Source organism: Bison bison, unplaced genomic scaffold, assembly GCF_000754665.1.
Source record: "Bison bison bison isolate TAMUID 2011002044 unplaced genomic scaffold, Bison_UMD1.0 scf7180017864330, whole genome shotgun sequence".
Taxonomy (NCBI): domain Eukaryota; kingdom Metazoa; phylum Chordata; class Mammalia; order Artiodactyla; family Bovidae; genus Bison; species Bison bison.
Window position 1 is genome coordinate 3,792,596 of NW_011494902.1, and position 13,930 is coordinate 3,806,525.

Here is a 13,930-nt window from a genome sequence, read left to right on the forward strand (position 1 = left end):
CATAGACAGCAGCCCACCATCTGCCCATGATAATCCCGCCGTCCCTGGGATTCTCCAGGCAAGAACACTGGAGTGGGTTGCCATTTCCTCCTCTAATGCATGAAAGTGAAAAGTGAAAGTGAAGTCACTCAGTCGTGTCCGACTCTTAGCGACCCCATGGACTTCAGCCTACCAGGCTCCTCCATCCGTGGGATTTTCCAGGCAAGAGTACTGGAGTGGGTTGCCATTGCCTTCTCCATGCCTGCCCTTAGTACTCTATTAATACATTACTGGGCTTCCCTTGAGGCTCAGTGGTAAAGAATCTGCCTGCAATGCAGGAGACATGGGTTCGATCCCTGGATGAGGAAGATCCCCTGGAGAAGGAAATGGTAACCCACTCCAGTATTCTTGCTTGGGAAATCCCATGGATAGAGGAGCCTAATGGGCTGCACAGTCCATGGGGTCACAAAGAGTCAAACACGACTAAACAACAATGACGACAACGGTACATTACTGGACACTTGTAAAAAGACCTCCATGTCTTATTACTCACACTGTGAAACCTCTCTTATTCAGGCTTGGATGTAGAATTACGTAAAAAATTTTTGGCATGCATCATTGTTAATTCTATAGAGTTATCCACTAAATAAAGCTTTAATTAGTTTGGTTTCAGAAGCCTGAAAAACAGTAACTTGAATTCCAATTCCTTAATAGCACAAAAGCAGTTTATGTGATGGTAATTTGTTATATAAGGCACAAGAATTTGATGGCTGAATAGAACATTTTCGAGGTTAGCTGATGTTTATTGCAGTACCAGTATTGACTTACTGAGGGGAAAAAGCAAAAGTTTTCCATCATTGTGTTATTATTCTGATCATGTTGTGTATTATTTAATTTTCTTGACTTGAGCTTATTGATGCTTTTCTAAGTATTGAGTAGTTATTACACTATAATTTTAAACTAACTTATATAACTTACAGTCTGAGATTTATTTTCACTTTACATCAGATTTTTATTTCCAGATTCATCAAATGAAAATGTTTTCTTTTTCTATAAAATGGAGGCAGGAAAAACAAAGTACTTTGGTGCTTTAATATCTGATGTGATTTAATGGTGACATCCAAACTCAAGTCACGTACTAGATTTTGTGAAGATTAGTCTTTTTATGAAAATGAAAGAACGGTTTTGAAAACATGTTTATCAGTAACTGTTGATTTTTGATTCTGCTGAATTTTTTGTCTACTTTAGGCAGCTAATCCAGGTTGTTTTCTGGAAGATTTTGTGAGGTGGTACTCACCTCGGGATTATATTGAAGAGGAAGTGGTTGATGAAAAGGGCAACATGGTTCTGAAAGGAGAACTGAGTGCCCGAATGAAGATTCCAAGCAATATGTGGGTAGAGGCCTGGGAAACAGCTAAGCCAATTCCTGCTCGAAGGCAGAGGAGACTCTTTGATGACACACGGGAAGCAGAAAAGGTAACTGAGGTTTGGGTATCTAATGTGACTGCTAATTATTATTCTAATATTTAAAAAACTATGACAAGATACGAGAACTTTGAACATACTTGAGAAACAAAGGTTTGAAATGTTATGAGCCTTTTATATATCTAATATTCACATTTAAGGGTTTAGAACTGGTTACAAATAGACCGAAGAATAAGACCTGCATATTTTACGTAAAATGCTCATTCTTGGACCATCAGCATATGTCAAAGCCTTAAAAATGATCATGTCCTCTGACCTAGCAATTCTACTACCAAAAAAAATGTATTAAGGAAGTAATGAGAGAAATATATAAAGATCAATGTGCAACAGTGATGTTCGAGAAGTTTTTTAGTGAAAAAATAGATACAACCAAAGTTTCAAAAAATAGAGCGTTGTTTAATAAATTATGGTATAATCATTTAGGATTATTATTATTCAAGAGCCACATGAATCCAAAAACCCCACAAAGAAATGAAACTACTGCTAATTTAACTTAGGATAGAAGTAGAAGAAAAAAAAAACCATATCAAAAATAAAGACTAAATTACATAGTACCCACAGAAGAATAGGTTCATATTTATATTTAATAAAAGGCATTGAGGAAGAGCATTAAAATAACCAAGAGAAAGAAAATGAGATAAAGGAGTAAAAGGGATTAGAGAGAAAGTAGTAAAACTGAAAGATAGGAAAAGTAGAAATAACACTCATTTTATCAGAGTCCTTGAAGCAGAAAAATCAAAACACTGGAACAGAACTAAACACTTAAAATTGTAATCTAAGAAAACTTTCTGAAAATGAAATAAAATCTGAATTTACATATTCAAAATGCTCATTGGGTACAGGGGAAAATTGATTAGGTGTAGTGAACTCCAAATTTTACAGTAGTACTGTAGTACTACTGGACCTTAAATATTAAAAAAAAAAAAAAAAAAATTCTCAGACCTTGCAGGCAAAACATGAAAATAATTTACAAGGGCAAGAGAATTAGACAGTTGTCAGATTTTTCAGTAGCACAGCAGTGTGGGGCAGAGTTTTCAAGAAATAAAAGCAAAAAATACAAATTAAATATTTTACATTCCACCAAGATGTCCAAGTAATCAAGGCTATAAAAAAATGTTTTCTCCATGGTTTCACACATATAACTGTATACATAGGCCCTTCCTGAGAAATCCTCTATAGCTGACCTGTCCAGTAGAACTTTCTGCAGTGTTTAGAATAGTCATAGCTTCGCTGTGCAAATTGTAGCCCCTGGCTACACATGGCTGTGATGAGCTCTTGAAATGTGAGTAGTAGCATAGGAACTGAATTTTTAAATGGCTCTCTGTAGCAGGTGGCTGCCTTATTGAACAGCATAGTAGAGAAGAATAAATTTAACCAAGAGGATGACTAGGGAAACTGGCAAAGGGCTAACGGTGAGCATTTCATTTCTTTAATTTTAGAGCTAAAACTAAAACTAGATGGGGTCATGGGTAGAAGAAGAATATGTAAAAATTGTATATTAGGGCAAAATAGAATGCATCTAAAAAAGTTGGGATGGAAAAAGAGGAAGAGGAAAGTAGAATGCAGTCATTGACTGTTACATAGATAAGAGGTGTAATCAAAGGATACTATTTAGAATTATCAGACCATAATTTTATAAAGGAAAGATATAAAGATACAAAGTTCATAAAATAAAGATATAAAGGAATTAAGGGCAGTAGAAAAAGGTAATATCACAAGAATGAAAATATGAACCTTCCTAAGTACAATGGAAAAATTATTCACAAGCAAAGAACACACACCAAATAGAGTAATACACATTATAAAGATCATACTGCATACAGAGTAATTGCAAAGTAAGATAGTCTTATAAAACCCATGTCTGTGCTGTAAACAAGGTATTCTGTGACTCAAAAAGACTACAAAATAAACAGTGGACAGAGATTTACCAGAAAACATTAAGAACGCAGGGGTTATCATCCAGATGCCAAATAAAACAGAATCAAAGCAGAAAAGCATTACAAGAGATACATAAGGATGCTTTACAGTCTAAAAGTGATATTTCACAATGAGAGTATACAGTTGTCAATGTTTATGCACTGGCTAATGTGATCATTTGTATAAAACAGAAATCATGGGAGATGCGAGGAGAAATAGATCAAAACACACTAGTAGCGGAGTACTTTAACACACTCCCAGTGTACAAGACAGTCAAGTAGACAAAACTAAACAAGATCATCAATAAGGTTGATCTTTTAGATACATTGCAAATACTATATCTTGATAATAAAAACGGTCCTTCCTTTTCAAATGCACATGGAACATTCACCAAAACAGTATGTTAGGGTGCAAAGAAAACATCAGTGGGTTTCATGATGGAAATAACACCAGTACTCTGATTGCTGCATTAAAATTAAGGATAATGGGTTAGATTAAAAGTATTTGATCAATGTTAATTACATTCTTAATTTTAGGAAATACAGGTATTTGGAGATAGAGGGATATCCTGTATGGAACTTGATCTCAAATTATTTAGAAAAACAATGTTTATATGTATATATTGTATGGACCTACAGAGGAGGAGAGTTGCATGTGATAAAAAAAAAAGAGAGAGATGAGGTAAAAGGAGATGAGTGCAGACAAAGGATGTACAAATATTTTCTATTCTTGGAAATTTGTTTTTCTGTAAGTTAAGGAAAACAACATTTGTAATAGTGTTAACAAAAATGTTCAATAGTGGGAACTCTTATTACTCTATATAAGAATGAAAATCTGTTTAAATACTTAGTAAAACAATTTGGAATATGATTTCAGTATTTGAAAAATAATAATTTGGCATTGTTTGTTTTTAGATAGATACCCTGAAGAAATTCCTCTACATGTATGCCACAAACTTATGAAATAATATGAGAGAAATATTATTTTAATAGCAAAAAAATGGAGGGGTGCATTTTAATATATCAAGTTATATATACCATGTATTAATATCTATGCATCTCAGAAACAATGCTGAATGAAAAACAGGTCACTGAGGGGCATAACTAGAAACAATCTGTTTATACGAAGATTAAAACCAGGCAAAACTAAACAGCACATTGTTTAGGTCTATGTACATATGTGAGATAGCTATGAAGAAAAAGGAATGACTAGTAGTTACTTGAGTGGTGGAGTGCATGAGCGAGGGAGTCTTGATCAAGGCGAGCACGAGGAGCACTTGGAAAGTCCCAGTATCTTCTGTTTCTTAAGCTGATGGGTATGTAAACAAGTGTTTGTGTTTTCTGTATACAAAATACTCTGCTATGTGTAAAAAACATTTTTTAATTTTAAAAATATTTCAAAACATGAAGCCCTTCTAGGCAAATAAATTTTTTTTAATATTATTTATTTATTTATGTCTGTGCTCAGTCTGCCTTGCTTCATTGTGCGTTCTCTAGTTGCGGAGTGTGAGGGCTACTCTCCAGGTGCGTGAGGGCTTCTCTTGTCGCGGAGCACAGGCTCTAGGCATGCAGGCTTCAGTAGTTGTGGAGCATGGGCTTAGTTGCTCTGCGTCATGTGAGATCTTCCTGGACCAGAGATAGAACCTGTGTGCCCTCCAATGGCAGACAGATTCCTAACCACTGAACCATCAGGGAAGTCCCAAGACAAATAATTCTAAATCATAAGTCATTAAATGACCAGAGCAAGTTTTGAAATTGTGTGTATTATGAGCTTTTGTTAAGAAATCGCATACACATGTGTATCTTTGTGTTTAAGTAGGCATAGAAATAAGCCTGAGAAGATAAACACAAAACTGTGTTGTTCCTTAGGATGTAGGATTTCTAGAGAACTTCTGCATTATACTTCTTTGATTGTTTACTTTGAGATCTGTGAGCATTTTTCAGTCACAATGATACTATACTTCTTTTGTCTTTACTGCTGTTGAATAAAGAGCTTAAAGGTAGGGACCATGTGCTACACATGCCTTCCTGTGCGTCTTTTTAATCAGAAAAATAATAAATCTTCATTTTGGAGAAAACAATAAAACAAAACAAAATATTTAGAGGAACATTGCTAGCAATGTTTAGAAATCCTAAGTGAGGAAAGCAGGTTACAAAACAGTATTTTACATAATATTAGTTTACTTAGGTGGCACTAGTGGTAAAAAAAAAAACAAAAACCCTGCTGATGCAGGAGACATAAGAGACATGGGTTCTATCCCTGTGGGAAGATCCCCTGGAGGAGGGCATGGAAACCCTCTCCAGTATTCTTGCCTGGAGAATCCCATGGACAGAGGAGCCTGCTGGGCTACAGTCCACAGGGTCACACAGAGTCAGCCATGACTGAAGCGACTTAATACACATGCAAATATATGATGTATATTCAAAATCTTGAAAAATCCTGCAGTGAAAATGCTCCACCATTAACAGTTGTTATCTCAAGGTGGTATAATTTGCGGTTGGTTTTAGTGTTCTCTGTATCAAGAAAAAAACATTATGAGAGTATTCACCATTATTAAGGACTGAAGTTCTTAGCTCTTTCCAGTAACATTATTCTTACCTTTGGGAGTAGCAGCTACTTACCTGAAGGAGTAGGATAGGTACAAAGAGAAGAGAGCTCTTCTCTACTCTTGTTACAGGTATGAATTCAGGGGAGAGAGATCTTCTGTAAATGGCTGCTGTCTTCTTTGGCAGCTGTCTTGGTCATTTATCTAACTTTGTGTCTCCTTCAGGTACTGCACTATCTGGCAGTCCAGAAGCCGGCAGACCTTGCTCGGCACCTGTTACCCTGTGTAATCCATGCAGCTGTACTCAAGGTAAAGGAAGAAGGTAAATGTCTTATTTGATTAATCATTAGTTCATTTCCAAAATGAAGGTAGACTTTGCCTAACTTTCCAGTGGTGGCTTTGATCTTTTTAAAAACAGAAAGTCTAGAAAACATTTCTTCAGTGAAGAAGATTATAAAGCAGATAATATCCCATTCCAGTAAAGTTTTGCACTTCCCCAATCCGGAAGACAAGAAATTGGAAGTAAGTCTGATCTTGTCAAATGTTCTTCCCAGTTGGCAGTAATTTTTTAAAAAATACATTTTTAAAATGCTTTGCTTTCTTTTGCCTTTTTCCAATGTATGCTTCTCCTCTTTTGCACTGTTAGGAAATCATCCATCAAATTACTAATGTAGAAGCTATAATTGCCAGAGCCCGCTCACTGAAAGCCAAGTTTGGAACTGAGAAATGTGAACAAGAAGAGGAAAAGGAAGATCTTGAAAGGTAATTGCTATCTGACTAACTCATCTTTGTCTCCCGTAGGAAAAGCCACCATTTTCTTTAGAAAATTTTCAGTGTTGAGGTTCCTTTGTAGTGCTCCCATATTATTTGTAACAAGCGTTGGTTAGAGACAGAAATGTTTGTTTATTATAGGATTGACCTCTCTTGTATTTGTGAGTACTTGTCACTTGTTTCCATTCCTCCCACTTTAAGAATGAAGTCTTCCAAGTCTTCTAGGAATGTCCTTGTTTGCTCTTGGAGCAGTTGCCTCTGGAGGAACTGGCTGTTCATATTCACTCTTGTTACTGGAAACTTTGCTTCCCACTCTCACTGTTGTTAACTATAGGCAGACGTGTTCTGAAACTGTTTCTGCTCAACATTCTACTTACCAGTTCTAAACAAGAATTGTGATAGCAAATGTGCATATCCTCTGTCCCTTGTGAATATGTTTTGAAAGAGTGACCAGATGGCCTTTCCAGGATGAGGCAAATGATGGAGTCAGTCTTTTCCTCCTTCTGAGATTTGGACCGTTTCAAAGGGGGGCTGTCAGCACACAGCCTCTGTCCATTTTTGCCTGAGATACTTGAAAGGATGATGTTGTTTTAATAGATGAGAAAGTGTTTCCAGATTAGCTACTTCAGTGGGTTGAATTTGTTATAACTAAAATTTTCATCAGCCTTTCCAAGAGAAATAACGTTATTGATGTTAAATAATTAATATTATATGACAAGGCATTTGCTACAGCTTTTAACAAGTTCTTGTTTGAATATTATGTCTTTTGTTGGGTGAAATTTTCTCCCAGCCTTCTTTGCTCTTGAATATTCCTTCCTTTTAAATGAGGAGAATATACTCTAATCAAAGGAAGTTTCTAAAATAGTAGTTCGAGTTAGCGAGCAGGTGGTGCGAGCTTGGTGGCTCTGTGTCTTCGACTCTCTTAGTTCCACCATACGTTGTCTGTGGTATACTTGGAAGATGAATGCTTCCAGTACATAATGGCACAGTTTACAATTGAGACTGTGCCCAGCAAAACATATTTTAAGTGCATGCACACACACACACACACACACACACACACACACCTCTTAAAAGAACAAAAATGAAAAACAAGGATCATTGCTTTGCTGTCTAAATTAAATGTGGTTTTTGTTGTTAAAAACATTAAGAAAATCTTCCTTAGTATAACATTGTCTAAGCTTCTAGTCTGAAAGAAATAGACTGTTTCATCTCACACTTTGACAGAGATGGGCTTTTTGAAAAAATTTATAAAAAGAGTTGAAAGGCATGAAGCTTGTCATTTGAGCTGATTTTAATTCCAAATGTTGATCTGTCCTGTTAAATTTTCACTCCAGCCTTGATGTAGGGCTCACCAGTATGATTTTGAGTTTGTCCCCAAAATGAGTCAGGGAGGACTGACCCAGTGTGAACTGAGCAGCTCCTTTCCCATCCTTTCCTTCCCTCTTTCTCCCAGGTTTGTGAGTTGCCTTCTGGAGCAACCCGAGGTGTTAGTCGTTGGTGCAGGCCGAGGACACGCTGGCAGGATCATTCACAAGCTGTTTGTGAATGCTCAGAGGGTATGTGAGATTCCTTCTTGACTGTGTCATGCTCTCTCCAGGCCTCTGCTCAGTAAGGTACTGTTTTGATTCCCACACATGAAGCTGCTAAAGGCACTGGGTTCAAACATTGAAGAAATAATGACTCTAACAGTGACTTCTTAGTCTTTGAAATCCATCTGCTCTTTTACACATTTAAATAAAATGATAAGTTTATTTCTGAAATTTGTACCTAAGTTTCAGAAGTTAGAATGGTCTGAAATTCCTTGTTAAAGAATCCGATAGAGACTTGGGTAGCAATGACCAGTGCAGTGGTGTGGAAAAAATGTTTACTGCTGTCAAATTAGAATAGAGTTTAGTTTTACTGGTTTTAAACTCCATGTACTGCAAGTGGATTCACAACTTGGCTTGTGAAATTGCAAATCTTTACTATTTTTATAACAGTGAAAAGATATAACTTCAAAGTTTTCCTCAGAAAGAAGAGCAAGATTCAGATTTTTAGGACAGTGGAAACAGTCTTCAGCATAGAAAAAAAAGCCCAATTTGAAAACTTTTCTGTCATTACCTTTATTGATGAAAGGAAATGTTTAAAAATTATATGGTACCTTCTGACATTCTAAACCACTAAGATTTGAATTTTTTATGAGGTTGGTATTAGTTATACTCTATGTTGACTCTTTGTGTACAAATGTTTACTGGTTGTTTACTGGTTAAGAGGTGCTGGCTTTTTGCACGTGAGTCTCACATTAGGACTTCTTAAAGACTCTGATAAAAGTATTTTGAAGCATAGTAAATATAGGGTGCCCCTTCTGCAGTATTGTCATGACACTTAGGATGGCCCAGTTTTGGAAGTGTAATTTTTCACAGTCAAATAGGGAAAAGGATTTTCATGGGTTTATCCGTGAAAAAGAAACTTCATAACCTCCTTTGAGTCAGTCTGGAATGTATCTAGTTACTATATTCAAAATCATAACCAGATATGTTCATCTGAATTTTTAGCAAGAACTGAAACCTGAGATTATTTATGGGATGGCAAACTAAATTTAAGGATTTCAAGTTAAAAACCAAGTATTTCCTTATAAAGTTCTAGAAAACAATAGATACTTACTTCGATTTATTATGTTTCTGACTCTGGCATGAAACAAGAATCAGGTTTGTTTTCACATCCTGTAATATCTTTGCCAGTTTACTAGCCAAAGCCTCACAAATATATTTCCTTATTAACACCAATATGAATTTTCCTCATACTGCAGAAATTCTTTTCTTAATGTTTAAAACTTGTTTGTTAAGATTTAAAAATCTAAAGTATTTAGATTTTTAATGCTAAGAGTAGAACACTCTCATTGTTCTAAATAGTTAAGCAAAATTATTTTCCCCAATATGGAGATAATCTTTTCCCCCAAGATTGTAAGCAAACTCTTACTGTTGTAAAAATTTGGATAGTACAGAGAATTATAAAGAAAAATTAATGACCCTAAAAAAATTAATCACATTAATCTCACTACCCACTGATGATCACTGTCAACATTTAACATCTAGTATATTCAAATATATGTAAATTTTACAATATAGGATTATATTATTTGTTCTTATTTTCCATCTAATGTGATTATTTTTCTCATGGGTAAATATAGGACTATATCATCTTTTCACTGGGCTCATTGTATAGCTAATCTCCTTTAATGGATACTGAAATTGTACATTTATCCCACGTTATGTAATTTTCAAATATTTCAAGCTTTCAGACCTTGTAGTGAATGTTTTTTACAGATTCAACAGACTGTAATCCATATAACAAGCACCTGGTTGGTCTATTTTTAAACTCAGCTCTTAAATATTGGGTAATTAATGGAAACAATTCAGGTTTACTCATGTAATTTTTCATAATTAACTAATACTTTATATCAATTCTATTAAATCAAGATTTTAACATTTTTAAAGTTAGAAAATTTTACTGAAAATTTTTTATACCATAATTTTACATATTTCAAACTTTTCCTTAATATTAAATTTTAATAAACTTTCATCATGATTACATTTATCATTGTTATATCCATATTTAAATAGAATTCTGCAAACAAATCACTGATTGGATTTTGCTTTGGTTGTGCTAAATTAAGTCAGACATCTAATCTTAAATTCATTGGGTTATCTATTTTCAAGCCATGAGTACTTTGTTTTAGTATTTTTAATCTTGTGAAAGAGCTAGGTTTTTGCTGAACATTTCCTCATTAAGTGACATTCTTATGTTGCCTGTTGAGCCATCAGATGCATGAGTGGTGGGATTTGTCTGCTCAGCTGGATGGCTAGGTGTGTTGTATGTGGTGTGTTTTTTGTCTTGATATTCTTTTTGATAGGACCATGTTCCTTAACGTAGTGCATGCTGTCTCTGAAATAATCTTGAAATCTCTTGTCTAGCTCTTTTTAAACCCATCTTGCTTGTTTCCCTTTCATCACTGTTTCTTTTCTCACCCTTCCTCAAGCTGACTGAGTCTTCTGATGAGGTAACAAAATAGCCTTTGTCCCTTGTAGTTTCTTGTTTCTTGTTCCTTCCCATTTCTCTAACTTCATAAGGTCATTAAGACTAACCAACCTCCTCTTCAACAGTCTGGGTTTGGCATACCTTTCTTTCTTACATTTCATATTTCCATTGCCAAAACAACTTTTTTCCTGAAATTAATGGTATCGTGAAAGAAATATAGTGATCAGAGTTAAAATAAAAGCTCTTGTTGAATATATGTTTTATGCAATTTTAATGAAAAAATAGATGCCTTTAATGTTGAGAACTTCTCTTTTGTGGCCACTGCTACATTTCATGGATCTCTCTCACTTCTGCATCACATTAATCATCTGGCAAACAAACCAGTGTTCCCAGTTTTAATTTGACAAGTGAAAAGAATGGAAAGAATCGATAAATATCATCTTTCCAGACTCTGGAGAGCAGCAGTTCCTTACTGGACTGAGGACAGCAGACTTGGACTTCGGTCGTTGCTAGAAGATTTGTATAGAAACCAGAACAGCTCCATTTCCCCTCTTCATCAGATGTCTGAATGTGGCCCTCACTTTCCACAGCAGATTGCTTGGCTGTCATTATCCTCTGTCTCTGTCACCAATTTATTTGTAATTTCTGGCTGCTCACGTAGTGTTTCAAGCTTCTTGCATTTTCTGTGTTGTGATTTTTGAGCAATCATAACATAATCAATAGCATTACTGAGTAATGTAGAACATTTTTTCGTATTTATCATGCTTATTCATCTGTCCTTCAGAATGATCTAAGTTTAGCATTCAACTCGCTCTTGAATTTAGCATGTGATTCTCTTCAAGGCTGCAACCATGACTCCAGCGGAGGAGGAACTGAAGAGGATGGGCCCCCCAGAAGAGAAGAGGCAGAACTTGGCGGCAGACTTCCCTCCCCCCGCGGGCCGGGAACTCATTTTGCGCACAGCCGTTCCCCGCCCTGCTCCCTACTCCCGGGCTCTGCCTCAGCGCATGTACAGTGTTCTCACCAAAGAGGATTTCAGACTTGCAGGTGCCTTTTCATCAGATACCTCCTTCTTCTAGCTCTTCTTGAGTCCCTTCACTTGTGGCTTCGGAGACAGTGCTGACCCCTTCTGTGGGAAGGAAGCTGCGTCAGTCAGAAGCTGAGAGGCTGTGAAGAGGACCTGTCCTGTTCAGTGATTGAGTCATACCAGCATCTGAGAGACTTTCTGATGGGTTCCATAGGATCTTGGTGGGGGCAGAGGAATGGGCTTCAGCTCTTGAAAGATTTCTGCTCCAAAGAGATTGCCCTTGTTGGGGATGGGGAACAGGGAGGAGACAGCAGCAGTTCTCTGTACTCACTCCCTCAGGATTGCATTCATTTCTTCTCTGTGACTATCCCATAGGCTGTTGCCCTGCATTCATAGTCTCTATAACCACTTATGTTTATTAGTATCAAGTATGCAAAATGGAGTGGAGTATCTGTTAACCCAGATTTCCAGATATTTTGGTAGTAGCTTCTACTCCCAGAATCTGTGTTTTTAGAATCCTAAATGACATTCTGTTTATTCAGTCACCTGGTGGCAATCTTTATTGCACTAATTAAGTTTTGATGAGCATTTTGAATATTCTAGGAGAAAGCCTGAAATTTCACCTAGTCTGTGTTTTTCCATGTAACTGGGACTTAAATGTATTCCTTCTGATTAAAAAGAAAAGTATATATTAAATGTCACTGCAAATTAGTTTTATATATCTCTTGTAAGGTTTGTTTCTCTGACTTGTTTTGCCTTCAGTGGGCTTCTGTGGTGGCTCAGTGGTAAAGAATCCGCTTGCCAAGGCAGGACATGCGGTTTCAGTCCCTGGGTCAGGAAGGTCCCCTGGAGAAGGAAATGGCAACCTACTCAAATATTCTTGCTTGGTGGGCTGCAGTCCTTGGCGTCGCAAAAGAGTTGGACACAACTTAGCGACTGAACAATGACAACAAGCCCTGTAAGATACCACCACGAGGGTTGTTGTTCTCTTTCTTGCTGTACAGCATGCGTTCCTTTTTTTGTAGTTACTGGATGGATACTGTATTAATGAAGTAGAGATGAGCACATGCTAAAAATATAGCCTCTGTATATAGAGATTTTCATGCAGTTAGTATAATTTGGCATATGTGCTAATATAATTAATAGAAGATAACTTCAGTGAATTATTTTGCTTTTGTATTTTACTTAAAATGAAGATAATTGATGGGGGATGTGTGACACCCAGCGTAAGGATAACAGCAACATATTTCTAGTTACATGATCAAGATTTATCAAGTCTGTGTTGCTAAAATGGCCTCTGTTCAGTAATCTTAAATCTATTTTTAGGCCTAAAATTCCCACCTTAAAGTTAAAAATGATTATACTGAAGCATAGATCTTGGCTATGTAACTTAAAAGAATTAATACAACTCTGTAAGCCCTGTTACATTATTTTGTAAAAACAAATGTAAATGTGTGTACATATATGTATATATAAGCATATATGTATGTATGTATGAAGTGTGGGAGGCCCTGATTGATTACCTCTGGCCTTCACAGCACTTTACTCTGAGATACTGGTCTTTGCTGCTGGGTGAACCACATACTACAGGCCCGAGGACTGAGCGCAGTCCCAAGTATTAACGGAAAGCTTGTCTTTCAAGGACAGAGTTTGTCTGCTTTATAATGAGAAAGTTAACAACAAAGAAAACATTTTTCAAAGTGGTTGGACTTCAGAAAGGCTTTGTGAATCTAATAAAAGGGAAGGTATTGTTCTCTGGCTAATTTTCTCTTCTTTTTACCCCTCCATTGGCCATTTTGTTCTTAGTTAGTTTTATGCTGGTCTCAGATTTTCCTAAATAATTGCAGCCTTCTGAGTCTTGGCAAAGATCTCAAGAACACATTGTGCCTTTTTTAATGGCAGTTATTCCATTTTACTTTTACTGTATTTATATGTTTGTTTATTTTAAAATATTTTAAAGTACCTACTTCATATCAGGTACTGTACTAGGCAATGAAGATAAAACAGAAACCAAACATACTCCCTCCCTATCAGTGACCTTCCTGTCAGGCAGGGAAGGCTGTGGTTACATTGCCAAAAATGGAGAGTACAGTCAACTCAGTGGTATGAAATGAGGTCCAGGGTTTGTCATAGTAATTCATTGATTTGTTGTTATTGGAGACTAATACATTCAGTGATAGTGAATA

The 13,930-nt window shown here is 36.2% G+C and overlaps 1 protein-coding gene across 1 annotated transcript in view; it reads left to right on the forward strand.

The window, feature by feature from the left end:
* Window positions 1-13,503, forward strand: part of RAB3GAP1 (RAB3 GTPase activating protein subunit 1 (catalytic)) — a 112,274-nt gene extending 98,771 nt beyond the window's left edge. Inside the window, exons 19-24 of the mRNA XM_010853652.1 lie at window positions 1,228-1,455; window positions 6,152-6,248; window positions 6,345-6,448; window positions 6,573-6,688; window positions 8,154-8,256; window positions 11,560-13,503. Coding sequence (XP_010851954.1) covers window positions 1,228-1,455; window positions 6,152-6,248; window positions 6,345-6,448; window positions 6,573-6,688; window positions 8,154-8,256; window positions 11,560-11,796 — 885 coding nt within the window. The 3' untranslated portion in view covers window positions 11,797-13,503. The remainder of the gene's footprint in view (window positions 1-1,227; window positions 1,456-6,151; window positions 6,249-6,344; window positions 6,449-6,572; window positions 6,689-8,153; window positions 8,257-11,559) is intronic.
* Window positions 13,504-13,930: the final 427 nt, after the last annotated feature.